Source organism: Microcebus murinus, chromosome 4 (genome assembly GCF_040939455.1).
Source record: "Microcebus murinus isolate Inina chromosome 4, M.murinus_Inina_mat1.0, whole genome shotgun sequence".
NCBI lineage: Eukaryota > Metazoa > Chordata > Mammalia > Primates > Cheirogaleidae > Microcebus > Microcebus murinus.
This window is the reverse complement of record NC_134107.1, coordinates 94,149,313-94,165,175: the sequence shown is the minus strand read 5'-3', so window position 1 is coordinate 94,165,175 and position 15,863 is coordinate 94,149,313. Positions and strand designations below refer to the sequence as shown.

The 15,863-nt window shown below is 43.9% G+C and overlaps 1 protein-coding gene across 1 annotated transcript in view; it reads left to right on the top strand.

Moving 5' to 3' along the window:
- Window positions 1-14,294, top strand: part of CADM1 (cell adhesion molecule 1) — a 721,502-nt gene extending 707,208 nt beyond the window's left edge. The window contains exons 11-12 of the mRNA XM_012748005.2: window positions 11,855-11,986; window positions 13,997-14,294. Coding sequence (XP_012603459.1) covers window positions 11,855-11,986; window positions 13,997-14,115 — 251 coding nt within the window. The 3' untranslated portion in view covers window positions 14,116-14,294. The remainder of the gene's footprint in view (window positions 1-11,854; window positions 11,987-13,996) is intronic.
- Window positions 14,295-15,863: the final 1,569 nt, after the last annotated feature.

The following is a 15,863-nucleotide window of genomic DNA, read 5'->3' as shown; positions in this document are numbered from 1 at the left end:
CCCTTGAGGAATGAAAAGAAAAACGATTTGTTTTTACTTGTAAGGCCTTACTCAGTTGCCCAATTCCGCAGAAGAACTGGACAGTGAGGACCTCTCAGGTAAGGGCTAGTCATTAGGTAAGGCACTGCAGTGTCCAACCTGTGGGCGCTCCATCCACTTCTACCAAATGGCCATCTGGTTTGCTGAGCAATCCGTTAGCAAGTATGGATTTTGAGACTAACAAAAAAACAAATTTTTATCAACACTTTCCTCCTCCCCACTCACCCACCCACCTTTCTCCCCTGTAGTAGTAATATTTATAGTTTGGATTGGGGCCAATGCTATTAATACAGTAGGGGTCAAGTTACCTTTGGGATTATACTAAAGCCGTTCTGGTGTTCAATGGCTTAAAATAATGTTTACATCCTAGATATATAATGGGTTAGGAGAAATTTTGTTGCATTAGGAAGCAGTTTATGGATGTTGGATTATGTGACAAGATCTTTAAAAAAAAAAACAACAAACAACTCATATGGACTGTCTGCTTCTGTAGAATAGACTAGAAAAGCCATGTTATAGTTATCTTAGAAGTAGGGGGTGGGGAAGGGCAGGGAGGAAGGGGGGGACAATTGTTTTGTCACACACCATGATGTAAACTAATTATCCACCTCAGACCTTTTTCACAGCACACTGAGCTCTTGCAAAAGTAGGTTTCATGCTTGATTCCAGGATTTAGGTGTTACTAATCCAGAATAAGAAGCATATCCTAAAAGGGAGGGAGGGAGGAGATTTAAAGTGGTCAGAGCTAAACAGTTATATGAGCTCCTGTGATATTGTGGAACTTCACTGCCAACCAACTGCACGCAGCTTCTTAAACATTTCCATCAGTCACTTAATAAATCAGTAAGCAAAGCCCCATCCTTATCATTGCAATAGAGAAACTAAGCCACAGGACCATAGAGTCTTACTGAAGCCCACTGGAAAGGAAAGTTCCATACTGCCCCTTCCCGGAGAGTTTCCATGGAAGCTCCCAGGAATAGTTGGTTTTTGAGGTGCAGTTCTTAACTATAAGTCTTACCCAGTGAGAAAATAAGGTAGTACTGCCCAGTTTTTCAAGATGCCATAGATTTTTTGCCTACTGTGTGCTTCTGTCAGTGCTCAAGGATATCATCACTTTCTGTTAGGTAGCCTGTCCCAGTTTGAGTTTAGCTGTTGGATTTTTCTAGCATAGAAGCTCCAGGAGGCCACGTCGGTTTCGCTCACTGCTGTACACCCGCCATGTGCCAGCACCCAGTTGGCACTTGTTGGATGAATAAATGAATTTCCAAATCAATGAATTTAGATAAATAAGTAGAAGATTAGAAAGATAGCCAGCCCATCAAGGGAGAGTTTCGTTTTTGCCTCTTATTTGTGGGTAGAGAAGTCCTTCTCCCTGCTTAAAATGTAATACTGGAAATAAGCAGTTTCTGCTGCCCCCCTAGTGGCAGACACTCTGAGCTCTGACACTGACTCTAAATAAAATAACTGTCTGACACAGTGGCCCTGGTGATTGGATCTTCTCAAGGATCCTAAGGAAGCTCGTGGGTTGGCTTGACCCCGATCCCTCTTGGCGTATTAGCCAGGCAAGGATCACTCAGATATGCCAAAGTCATCTTTCTCCTCTTTGGGAAAATGTGACTAAATCACCCATCCACCCCTGCCACCAGCATCATCAATTAGGAGTACTCCAGGTCTCAGCACTGCACCTTGTCAGATGGGTCCCTGCCACAGTTCTATCCATCACCCAAGTCAGGAGCAATAAACCAACAACTGTTTGTGTTCATAATAATTCAGTTAAATTAATAATTACGTTGCCCCCGTCCCCCACTGCCTCCAGGAACACTGCAGTCATATATTGCTCGGGAGCCGTAAGTCATGTAGAACACTGATGAACTATCAGGCTGGGGCTGGGCTGCCTTTGCATCTGGTTTGATGAACTAATCAAAAACTGATTAGCACCTTTGTTCAAAGGGGATGCTGATTAATCAATTACTATTGATTGTGAGCTTGGCTTCACTCGGCAGCAAAGAGACATCTGAAGGGAAAAAAAAAACAACCAATAAAAATTGAGCAGCTGTCATAGTGTTTAAATTTATTAAAACAAAATACATTATTTTTTATGAAGCTGTCTTGAAATGGGTCACTGAAGGGGAGCATATTGATTGAGAAAGGATGAACTTCTCAAATTCTGTAGCCTAGAGACTGAATTCAATTATAATACAAGACAAACAGGTTAACACCCGTCTTAAACAGTCCATCAATAAATTAGAGTAGGTGTTGCACATTTAATGCTAAACTGTGGTAATGAATAACATTATCGTCCATTCCCTCCTGCGCCAGGGTAGAAACTGCATCCTTTCCATATTGTGGGTAAATGTTCTATAGTGAATTTCCTTCCAAATAATGATGGTCTGCCTTTGACTTGCCCCCCTCATCCCCACTTCCCCCTTTCACCAGCGCCACCTCAGTTAATGACAATTTCATAAGCAACATATGGTGCTCCATCCTCACCCAGCAAAGCAAGTCGCCCAGCTGATCCTCCTCTTTAATCTGCATAAAAAAATTATGCTTGCGTGTAGCTCACTGATTTAATTATTGGCAGGCCTGGGGAGCTTATCCAGTTCGACTTTGAACCTTTTCATTTACTTTTTGGGTGTTAACTTTATTGATGATGGATCCACAAGAGTTTTGAATTGTTTTATCAATTACATCTGCCGTTTCCTGGTGACAGCTGGTGGTTATTGCCACCCATGTGGAATAGAATAGCTTTAAGCATATTTATCCTTCCATTTTATTTTAAAACTTTTAAAAAATGTCTCCAACTGCCTCCCTCCCTCCAGCAGTGGAGGGGCCTTGGGGACTTGAGTAGTGGAGTGAGGTGGCAAATACACAGCATGGCAGAGAGTGGCCCTCCGGAACAATCCAAGCAACCCATCAGTCTTCTGCTTTTGAAGCAAAGGCACAGACAAGAAATTCCAAAGCTGTCACGATTCCCCAAAACATATTTTCAACTCTTGCCCTACAAGCAAGAAGATGATCCCTAAAAACTCTACAACATCTCCCTCACAATGCACAAAAAAGTGTGGGTGGAGGCCAAGTTCTAAATGGCTTTGATACCCCTTTCCTAAATGTCAAGGAGGAATCTAGGTAAACCAACTACAGTCCCCTAAGTAGATTACACAAGAGACATGGCTTCAGTATATAGTCTAAATTTAGATAACAGAAGCACTTAAAGGCCCTTCAATCCAGATTATCGGTCCTGGAGTGGATTATACGGCCATCTGGTTACTGAGAATGTGAAGTCCTGGCTGAACTTTCTTGAAATGTGTGTGAGAAGCTGTCATTGGCCATAACATTAAGCAAAACCTCTTTCCTTTGCCGACCCCCGCATAGATTTGGCAAACAGGCTATTTCATTCTTTTGGTAGACTGACAATAATGATAATAAGGAAAACATTAAAAAACCAAGTAGGCTGTAAAAATCCATTTAAGGTATGGCCCACAAACCTAAAGGTGTGATGTGATCTCGTTTGTATCTGTACTGTACTTCATAGTTTACGAAGCTCTTTCACACATATTATCTCATTGGATAATGAATATCTCTCATTATTCATCCTACAAGATTATTTTGAGCTTCTTGTGCTCTGGGCCGGGAACCAGGGATGCAGCAGTGAGCAAGGCTGGGTGTGAGCTGGATCTGCCGTGAACTTCACGCTCCTGGGGGTGATGTGTTTGGCTGGGGGGAGACAGACTCAAAACACAAGTTAATTTCGGACAGTACCAAGTGCTATGAAAAAAAATCAAACTGATTTAAGTGAAAGCAAGAGACTGAGGCTGGAAGGAGGTGGAGACTGGTTTAGTAAAGCTCACCAGGGAAGGCCACTGGGACAGGAAGACCCAATGAATGAGAATGAGCCAGCCATGGGAAGATTTTTGGGGAAATCCTGCAAGATTGTTAAGGAAGGCTTATTAGTCTCCATTTACAAATAGGGAAACTGAGGCCTAAGGGGTTTAAGTGATTCACCTAAGAGACAGTCACAATTTGAACCTGGGTCTTCCTGCCTCTAGAGGAAATCGAGGACTTTGGCTTGGAGCGGTCATCCGTCCCCCTGTCAAATCCACAGCTGTCTTTTCGCTGGGGCGTCAGTTCAGTGTGTGCACCAGGGAATGGAGAGGAAAAGTCAGGCCCTCCATGGCCCATCAGGTACAGGGCAATGCACTGACTAACCTGGAATGATTTTTCCCAGCATTTCTGTCCTTCAAAGAAGACCTAAACTCTGCTCCAGGACTTTAGTGCCATTGTCCCAGTGATTTCCCCTAAATTATGGGGTGGGTTTCCCACCAAGGTAGTCCTAAACATCATGAAAAAGTGATGGGTTGGAAAAGGTCAAATCATGTAAATTCCCTTCTTTTAAAATTCAATTTAGTACAAGGCAGTAAACTGAAAAAAATCATATTAGGCCCATGTCAGCTTGTCTGACTTTCCCGCAATGTGAGTTTGAACTTCGTCCTACTGCTGATCTTCCCCATAATCCAACATGCTCCTGTTTCCACCGTGGGGAGGAAGGAGACCATCAAATAGGAACTTTTCCTCCAAACTAAAAGAGTTGGCAGGCCACAGTGCAAAGTGTCAATTCCAGTTCTACAGGTTGGACACTGCTTTGGGGTGACTTCACCATGTTCATTAATCCATCCTCCTCACACCCCCAAATGCCTGAGGTCCACTGAAGCATCTTTATCCAGAGAGAGATTCTAGTAGGAAATCTATGTCTGGAAATACGTGACAACTCTGTCCTCCTTATCAGATGTATACTCCTTCAAGGAAAACTCTGGTGTCATCCTCAGTGCCTTCCTGTTGCTTGAAATGGAAAGGGCGATCACACTTCTAAACCCATACTGCCACAAGATGAGTAGAGGGGAGTCATACGTATGGCTTTTGCTCTCCCTCGTGACGCTAAATGTCTTGGGAGGATTTGCATCTAGTCATTTCCACTGTAGGGTTAAATTAACTAAATCAAGTAACTTGAGCTGGGAGAAAAATCAGCATTAAAAAAAAAAAACAGTTGTTCTCATATTTAGCTGACAACAGCATTTAATATCCTGATACTCAAATGTTGTAGCTGAATCATAACTTGAGCTAGATGGCCTTCAGCGGCCAGGCCCATGGCCTTGACCTCCATAGAGGACAGCTAGGCCACTGGTTACACTGTGTGTCCATTCTGTATAAATGAAAAGAAAGAACTCGGTGACTTCAACTCAGTAAGCATTGATTGGGCATCTCACCTTGTGTAGACAATGCTGAGTATTCAGTACAGCACTTACCCCCAAAGAATTAATCATTATTTCCCTTGGGTTGGTGATGAGAACTGGAATAAGGCCCTCCTTAGACTTTAACATAGCAGATTTAAATTTGGCAAACACTTATTGAGTCCCTGTGATACTCTAAGCCATAAGCCAGAGAGGCACTTTCATTTTCAGCATCACAGTGGCCTCTCAAAGTGACCCTGGAAGTATATAATTGTCCTCAATGGCTCAGAGGGCCTGCTTGACCTGGCTGAAGTCACAGAGGAAGCGATGAAGCTCAATGCCTATCCCAGATCCGACAGCAAGTCCAGTGCATCTCCCATGGGCCATGCAAGGGGTGAGCTCCTACCTCATCCCCTGTTCCCGCCTGTCCCCGACTCTTCCCGGACAGCAGTGCAAGGCAGTAACAGTCTTAAGAGAGCCCTGAGTCCTGGTCACTGAGTACTGACAATGTACAGCCAAAAGTCTATGTGCAGGACTTCTAATTTAAATGAACACATACTGAGCTCCAAGTGGCACGATGAGGATGATCACTGCAGTTTTCTTTCAAGTAGCTTAATATAGTTCCTTTGACATGTTAGTATAGCTGCAGCTACGTCGCTAGAATTGAATGCAGCTGCCGAGTAGTACTAGACGCCTAGAATGCTATATGGGAGTCTTCATGATTTCATTGCTTTACGTTTATTCCTTCTCTTCCACTTTCTAAGACAGAAAAGAAAGGTTATGCTGCATAGAGGCCAGTGCGCTCCAATATATATTAACATCTTAATGGGAAAGCTGTGCATGTACTGTATACATTTACTACTCTCTGACAAGAGGGAATTAAATGTCAGAAGGATTTGTAGCATCTATAATTGAATTGGTGCTGAGAAAAGCAAATCTTAAAGAAGAATAACATATTAGGATTAGCAAATAATGTGGCATTTTGTCAGCGCATGCCATTCAGTTTGTTCCCCTTCAGTAATAAAGTTGTGCTTTTTAAAATGCACACTTATTTTTGTTGCCATAGATGGGAGCTACAATAGGTGATGAGAATGAGTAGCTACATTTTTCAGATGGTGGCAGGTTTTTGTGTGTGTGTGTGTGTTTGGGTTTGGGTTTGGGGTTTTTTTGCTTTTTGTTTGTTCGTTTGTTTTTGAGGTGAGATTATGGTTTTGCTTCAAATTTGGAAAATCCACTACCAGATGTTTTCTTTCTTCCTAGCAAGAAGTAGCAAATGACATCATAGTTACTAAACTTTCCCTAGGATAGATTAATCCCACAACCGTAGGAAGCTGGAGGCAGCATTTCCATTATAAACACCAATTCTAAGCGTTTTTAATTAAACTGACTTGTCCAGCAAGACCGCAGCCCAGGGAAGAGACTAAAACTGAACCAAGTGACAGAACTTTTTCAATAAGTCACCCAACAGTTCTAACTTTCTCTCCAGTCATCCACAGTTGGGGGAAGCACAGAAGGTTGAACATCTGAATCATCCAATAAATAGAAGTGCAAGGACTTCTACTATCATTAGAAGCTTCCCATATTTTAAATGTTAAGTTTCGAGATGAGACATAAAGTAGTTTATAACCCATGAAAAGAATGAATATGTGCATTTAAGGGGAGTGTCTAGCTGTCCCCAAGTTGCTAATGTGCCTAAAGCCTGAACCAGGGGTGTTTGAAATGTGAGTGTGAGCCAGTGCAATGTGGCTGTCTTGCCCTGGGCTGCATATTTTACTGTATATTACCATATCACACTTCGGCTCCTCAGAGTAGAAAACTTGATGTCCTTTTGGAAAAAAAAAAAAAAAAAACTGACCCCAGATTCTTGCATCCCTGGGCTTCAGGGTGGGCAGGCTGCAGTTGCAGTGAGGGTTCTGCTCAGGGAGTCCCTTTGCCAAAGTCCCTATTTGCCTGGAGCTCGTTTAGGATATACTGGCCATCTCCTGGTTATCCGTGGATCCCTGCTTTGGCAGCAGAGCCTTCTAGGCTTATCACAAATCCATGATTATTCGCATGGCAGTTTATGTTAGGCGTCCCATGCCAGGTGGTAAAGTAGCTATAGAAACAGGGATCTTGCACAGCCCTGTTTGATGGAGGCAGCATGGCTGCCACAGCACTGCATTTAGGGTGACTCTGGCAAGTGGTTTGAGGAGAGAAAGCAAACAGAGAGGAGTCCCCTAGAGGGAGGGGGCAGGAGACCAAAGTTCCATCAGCAATCTCCTTCCTTGCTTGTTAGGCCCTGGGGAACTACTGCCTCTAGAACTCCCCTTTCACGTTGCCCATGATGGATATATTGGGCCAGGTCAGCTAGGCCCAATCTTAATAGTTTGGGCATCACTCTTGGGAGTTTCCTTGAGATTTTTTTTTTTTTTTTTTTTTTTTGTCCTGGAATTTCTAAGATAACTAAAGCAAGCCCAGGGGTTTGAAGCTATGACCCAAACAGTAGTAGCCAACTTAACATTCTGCAAACAGCTTATAAACTTTCACCTGGAGCCAAATTGTTTCAGCCTTTTGCCGAAAGAAAATCTAACTCACAAATACTAAACAGATCCTGATTTACCTGTCACACCTAGAGCCACAGAAGTGAGTGCAGGATGGGACAGGGCAGGTGGTGTAGGGGTTGTACCACAACTGCGAGCTGCCATGAATACCTCCCAACATTGACAGTGTGATCTGCAAGTCAGAATTACTCAACACGTAGCCCTCCTTCATTCACTTGCGGTCACATGTGAAATGATTTGGGTGAGATTCTTAACTCCAGCTGGACTATGCTATGCAAGGATGCTTCGTTCCTTGAGGCTGGAGTAACCTTTATGCTATAACCGTGCACCAAGCAAAAACATGGCTTTACTTTTCATGGTGATGAGGGCAGAGCGTAGTCCCGGAATAGAAACACTCTTACACCTGTTACTAAGTAAAAAGAACACTTGTAACCTCTTAGGGAACAAGACAACATGACTTTCTAAACCGAAGAGATGTCCATTTGCCTGAGAGGCAGGCGTGTTTGTAAGTGCTTTCCACTCCCTCATTTATTTTCCGTTGAGAAGCTGGGAGCTGCTGAAGAATTTGCCTCTGGTTTCTTTATCTGCCTGACTCAGAAAGTGGGCCAGAATGCTAAAGAGGGTGACCCCAGGAAAGCCAGCACTTCATGGGACCTGAATGAAAGGGTCTGCACCCTAAGAGGAGCAAGATCTTTGGCTGATGGTGAGAGCGATAGCCTTTCCACTTAGAAACAATTTCTAAGACACCAGTCCAAGTTCTTGCCTTGTGAGTGGAACAGGAAAGGTCAGACAACCCATGGACTTTGTCGGAGCCTTGCTCCATTTGGTGGCCGATATTTTCTGCTATTTCTAGTTATCATCTGACTCTGTTAGCCCCATGCCTCTCTATAGCATCTCGTGCTGTTGCTTCGTACCATGAGCAAGGCACCAGCTCACAGGTGCAGGCAGCTCCTTCTTACCTAGTACTAGGTAACCTGCTTTCACCCCATTGCCCAGCTGCCTCGAGCCAGTCAGTAGCACTGTAAACACTCTGCCACCCACCCAGCCAGCCCGTAGAAACAAAAGGAAGCGGAGATCTGAGTCTGGAAACAGCTCTGCTCTTCACAGGGAAGGCCAAGCTGGGACAGAGACACTGAGCGACAGGCACAGCCCTATTAATACCTCCACAGTAAACCCAGGAGGTGGGAGTGGGGTTGGCAAGAGGCGGTGAGAAGCTCATAACCAGCAGTGTTCCCTGTAAATTAAACATCAGTTACCTTCTGTGTCCGTCCGCAGTAATTGAAGGCAGGAAAAATGTCTCAGTGATTAACTGGTGGTAGTAAACTTTCTGATCAAAGTGAGTATCCAAAGATAGCTAGAGAGATTACCTTTATAAACAAGTATCCGTAAAATATGTATGTCCTTGAGGGTGGGGAAGATACCTAGAACCTAAGTATTTAATTTGGGCTAAGTGCAGGGAAAACATAGCCACACTGTGCATATTTAGCTTTTAAGTTCATGGGGAGCAAAGGTCAAATGAATAGTATTAGCTCGAGAAATTAATCCCACAAATACATGCCCTGTGAGGGGTTTATTGTTGTTGTTGTTGTTTTGGGGGATTTTTGGGAAAGATTTCCTGTTTGTTTTTCTTTGTCAGAGTTTGTGTGTGTGTCTCTCTCTCTTTCCTCTCTCTCTCTCCCTGTCTCTCCCACCTTAGTCTTCTAGAATGTTCCTGTGCGTAGGCATGGAGGAGGCAGTCTCTTAACAGTGGACGGGAGAGTGCCTTTCCCCAAGGGTTAGGACTGTGCTTCTCTCTATTCTCTTCCCAGAACGGGACCTCTCTTCACCACTTGTATGTAACTTTGCCCTCCCCTCAATGTCTGGTATCACTTGTTTTCCCCACCCAATTCTAAGACATATGGAATTGTTGAAGGACACATACATTCTAATAGATCCGAAGCTCATGGCAGTTGGAGATGAGTTAATCCTCATTCCCACAAGAGCCCCTCTTTTGACAGCTCCCTCAGGAAAACGCAGCTTGCTGGCTTTTGCGGCTACTTTTGTTTCCTGCGAGCAATTCTGACTTTGAGCAGTTGGGGCGAGCGTCTCCAGTGTGTGAAGCGCTGGCCTCCAGCGGACACCCCGTGTCCAGCGGCTCCCCTAGGCGGGTGTTCCCCTTCAAAGCTCTATCGTCTCTGAAAGGAAGCTTCCACAGCCAAGTCCTGCCTCGCTGAAATGACCCTCTAGACAACGGAGGCCGTGGCCTCCGCAATGGGCAACACTTTTGGCTGAGGAGGGCTGTTCCTCTCCCCCACGTTTCAAGTCGAGCTTGTTAGGCCCGTCGCTGGAGGGGCCGCCCGCCCGGCGCGGGCTAATTGGCTGCGGTGCGCTCTGCCTCCAACCCAGCTCCCGTCTCCAATTAAACGCCCGTCATCCCGTTGTCCTGGGCGACCTGCTGCTGCCTCCCACTTGGCATTTCTGTTTGGGCCTGGGTTTGGGGGTTTTCTGTAGTCCGTTCAAAGATAACTTAATGAAACACTTTAAATACTCCATTTTTTAATTTAAACTCTTTTAATTAAAGTACTTTTCATGGGACCCTCAGTCACGAGTTATTTCCCCACATCCTTCAGTACTTAATCTCAGAGCAGAATTGGAAATATCGATAGAAAGTGTAAATCATGCCCTCCTGCTGAAAGCGTTGTATCAGGTTTCGGCTCAAAAGAGCACCATTACCTTTAGCTGTCACGGATCCGTACACTTGATCGATAAACTTCAAATATTATTAGAGGTGGAGGCTTCAGAGATTTGCTCTGTTCTTTGGAGAGAGACAGAGATAAATCTTTCTTAAAAATTGACTTGAATTTGCACTCTCAGTCTTCCTGGTGAAATGCATTTCTCTTAGGCGTCCAGCAACTGCAAGGGGGACAGATTTATAGGCCATGTGCTTCTTGTACTGAAAGATTTAAATGGTAAATCCTTCACATATGACTTCACAAATCATGTAAAGTTAAAAGATTTTTACCGTTTCTGTTGCTGCTGTGCTTAAATTGTAAGGTACAGCTAGTAAATCATTTTAATGGAGGTGTCGTACTTGACTCAATAAAAAAAAAAGACAATGGTTTAGCTTCCACTCCAAAATGTTAATGTATTAATCAACGGGAGAATAATTGTTTTTTACTACATTATAAATCTCAGATGCCATTAGGATTTCAGCAAGGGGTGATGTAGCCACATTCCTAAATTAAAATTGTTTACACTGCCATACATCCATTCCGCATCACCATAGCTCATTCTGGGTTCATTTTGGAGTTGTTCTCCAGCCAAACATGTCGTTCCTCAGTCAGAAGAAGACATCCCGAGGGAGTGATGCTTATAAAGGAAAATTAATTGCATTGTGAGGTGTTAAATAAATAAAATAAAACCCGTCTGTGACAATGGACAATTATTCCTCGCTGTCTTTTTTGAAATAGGTTTTTAGGTTTTAAATTGAGGCTCACTCCCTCATACATCCTAAATGTAGCAAGCCTGTCACTTGTCTTTAGTCTTATAATCCTTGTTTTATCTCTAGGCAGCTGTGGCTTCTGAGCTTCTTGCTTTCCCTACGCATACACCTTTCAGGGAATAAGTCATGGGGCACCCGTGGAAAGATGCTATACCCTCCCTCCCACAGTTTCTGTTATTACCTAAAGGTGCCATTCAGGGTGCCCTTACATAGTCAGGTGGGCCTGCTTAATTAGGATCTGCAACTGGACACAGACAGAACGAACACGAAGACTAGGTCAGGACCACACAGACTCTATTTCTTCCCTCCCCGGCTCCCTAAGCTTGTTCCACATGCATTAGCGCTCCTCTGCTGCTTGTAATGAAATTGCCTTGTGGGGAGAACAGATCAATTCAGCACTGGACAGGTCAGTCTGTTCCTTCAGTGTAACTTGATCCACCTCGATTGTTCTCTCTGACTCCTCCATTAAAAAAAGAAGGTGACCTTCTGACCCCGGAGGCAGTGTCACCAGGGCTTCTGGTGTCTTGTAATAAAGCTCTACATCCCTGTTCCTTTTCTGATTTCAACAGATTCCCGAGCAGGTGAAGAAGGCTCGATAAGAGCGGTGGACCACGCCGTGATCGGCGGCGTCGTGGCGGTGGTGGTGTTCGCCATGCTGTGCTTGCTCATCATTCTGGGGCGCTATTTTGCCAGACATAAAGGTAAGCGAGGTGCCTTGGCAGGCAGGAGCAACGTGTCACCACAGCCCCCGAATCCCGGGACTTTACAAGGCTGTCCTTGATAGGCGGTTTGGTTTACGTGGCCACACAGCCTTATCTGCTTCCTGAAACTGGGAGAGGAAAAAAAAAAAAAATCTTAGCAGCTGCTGATTGGGACTTGGGGAGCTGATGAGTAGCACTCCTTGATTTGGATTTTCTCTAAATATACAGCTTTATAGAGTTGTTATTCTACCATCCGTCACTGGGGACGATCACTTAGGGGCCGGTGTGCAAGGTGTGGCGTGAACCCCCAAGTGACAAACATGGAGAAAGCATCCCCATAGCCCACTGTTTTCCTGGGAAGCAGGGCACCATCCCTGTTCCCTGACTCAAACTCTGGGTAAACTGTCGTAATGGCTAAAATACTCCCTTGGTTTGATGTGCCCAGATAAAGAAAATCCTTTGCCTTAAAAGCCACATAAATATGTATTTTTAAAATTATCAGTGCAATTGAGTTAAATTGCCATTAATCATCACACTTATCAACTGTGCAGTCTGGATGGGCAATCATCTTTCCCAGTGCTCCTCCTCTCTGCCCCATGCTGCTCGATCCTCTTCTCCCCTCTTCGTAATTTATTCTTCCTTTTCTTTGTCAGCGCTTGTCTTTCTCAGTTATTTTTCTCAAGCACTATGCAATAAGCTTGCAGAGTTTTCTAGGCGTTTGCATACTGCTTGATTGTTGAACTTGGGTTTGGGAGAAGGTCCCTTGAGCACAGCAGTGGAGGTCCAAGGTACTTGACAACCACCTTTAGGATATGAAGTGCACGTCTCAAGCATAAAACGGTTTGGGATGCTCAGAGCTGTCGGTCCTTCACCCTCTGCCCCTACTCAGGAGGCGGTCTGCTTGGCCTCCGATGTTTATTTAGCTTGATAGACACAGGAAGTGAGGACAGAGAGCAGGGCAGAGTCTGAGCAGCAGCTGCGGGGGACCAGGGGAAGACAGCATGTGCGTCACTCTACAGAAGGAAAAAGGATACAGGAGGGAAGCATTTGACCGCTTGCTTTCTCAGATGTGTCTCTTTGGAAACCTGAAAATATAGCAAATGTCTCAGCCATTTAAAATTGAAGAATCTTCAGGAATATAGTACATAATGGGAGGAGGGTTATTTGATTATGGCAGGCAGTATAAGCTTTATCTATATACCATACTGAGGTGCAGTCCTTGTCTTTCTCCATGTAAACTGTTGGGATTTGCTGATACTAGTGTTACCAACTTTGTAACGTTCTGTCTATTGTCATTATAAAGTGGCTGTGCCAATTAGCAAATCCATGAATCTGGGTCCGGGCTAGAGTTACGAAATGATAGAGAATCACTGGTTCATTGAGATAGACCCCAAGCCTTGATTCCAGCCATTATAATGCAAATTATTTCTCAATCTGGAACCTCACTCCGAAACGGAAGACAGGAAAATCAAACATACTTGTGCGAGTGCAAGCACATTCTCACCTATGGACAGGCAATAATGATTGATGAAGCCAGGAGACTGTGGTTCAAACAAACAATCTGAGATGACAATAGCAGGATCATCAGGGCCCTAATTCATTTATTGGCTAATTGCTCTTCCTTGCTTTGGTCTTTAACCACGTGCGTGCACATATCTGGTCACTGGTCCTTGGTGTTTGCTGTTGATGCGTTAGTCAGCAGCTCTCCAGCTTTCTGCATTTTTAGCTCCCACTCACGTCTTCTTCTGCTGACATCCTCTGGTCATCATCACTGCTCTAATGTCTCATTTGCTGAATTATATCGCAGCGGTTCAGTTGGAGTGGTGCCTTTGGAACCCCCGGATCCCCATTTGTCTCACCCACCTCGCTCTCTTCTTCCAATTGTTTTTTCCCCTCCGCTGCCTGCACACCACTTCGGCTGATGATGGCCATAAAGCAAGTTGCCATCTCTGTGCCACTTTACACAGAGGCCATCAGACAGTCACGGTGCTTTACCCCTTCATCTTTCAGGTACATACTTCACTCATGAAGCCAAAGGAGCCGATGACGCAGCAGACGCAGACACAGCTATAATCAATGCAGAAGGAGGACAGAACAACTCCGAAGAAAAGAAAGAGTACTTCATCTAGATCAGCCTTTTTGTTTCAATGAGGTGTCCAACTGGCCCTATTTAGATGATAAAGAGACAGTGATATTGGATCTTGCGAGAAATTCGTGTGTTTTTTTATGAATGGGTGGAAAGGTGCGAGACTGGGAAGGCTTGGGATTTGCTGTGTAAAAAAAACAAAAAAATGTTCTTTGAAAAGTACACTCTGCTGTTTGACACCTCTTTTTTGTTCGTTTGTTTGTTTAATTTTTATTTCTTCCTACCAAGTCAAACTTGGATACTTGGATTTAGTTTCAGTAGATTGCAGAAAATTCTGTGCCTTGTTTTTTGTTTGTTGTGTTCCTTCCCCCCCCCCTTTGTGTGCATTTATTCCCCCACCTCTCCCCCCGCCCCATTTTGGATTTTTTTTTTCCAAAATCTCCCATTTTGGAATTTGCCTGCTGGGATTCCTTAGACTCTTTTCCTCCCCTTTTTTGTTCTTGTTTTTAATTTCTTTTGTTTATTTTTGAGGTAACTGCTTTCTGTTCAAACTTCAGTTTCATAAAAGGAGAACCAGCACAGTTTAGATTTCATAGTTCAGAATTTAGTGTATCCATAAATGCATTCTTCTCTGTTGTCGTAAAGATTTGGGTGAACAAACAATGAAAACTCTTTGCTGCTGCCCATGTTTCAAATACGTAGAGCAGTGAAGACTAGAAAATTAGACTGTGACTCAGAAAATGTTCTGTTTGCTGTGGAACTACATTACTGTACAGGGTTATCTGCAAGTGAGGTGTGTCACAATGAGATTGAATCTGTCTTTAATTCTGTATCTGTAGACGGCTAAGTATAGATACCCCACGCTGTCCAGAAAGGTTTGGGGCGGAAAGGACTCCTCCTTTTTCAATGCCCTAAACAGACCTGACAGGTGAGGTCTGTTCCTTTTATATAAGTGGACAAATTTGAGTTGCCACAGGAGGGGAAGTAGGGAGGGGGGGAAAGACAGTTCTGCTCTGGTTACTTGTGTTCCAAATGATTCCATCCACCTTTCCCAATCGGCCTTACTTCTCACTAATTTGTAGGAAAAAGCAAGTCCGTGTGTTGGTGCGAATGACTGAATGGGACAGGGTTTTTTCTTTTTCCTTTGTGCTTAGTTAGGAAGGCAGTAGGATGTGGCCTGCATGTACTGTATATTACAGATATTTGTCATGCTGGGATTTCCAACTCGAATCCGTGTGAAACTTTCATTCCTTCAGATTTGGCTTGACAAAGGCAGGAGGGTACAAAAGAAGGGCCGGTATTGTTCTCACACTGGTCTGCTGTCGATCTCAGTTCTCGAAAGGTCAGAGCAGAGGTGGAAAAACAGCATGTAGGGAGGATTTTCAGTTACTTAATCAAAACTCAAATGTGAGTGTTTTTATCTTTTTACCTTTCATACACTAGCCTTGGCCTCTTTCCTCAGCCTTAAGAACCATCTGCCAAAAAATTACTGATCCTCGCATGATGGCAGCCATAGCGCATAGCTACTAAAATAAGTCACCTTGGACATGTCTTAGATGGGGAGTCTCGGGAAAAGGTAGAGGAGTCACGTTACCATTTACATTTTTTTAAAAGAAATGTGGGGATTTTCACTGAAACGTCTAGGAAATCCAGAAGTAGTCCTGAAGGACGAAAACTAAACTCTTACCATATGTTTTTGGTAAGGCTCCTGACTCCAGATAACAGTCCTTATGGAGAGATGGCATCAAAAAAGATAGATCTATATATATATATATATAAATATATATTATA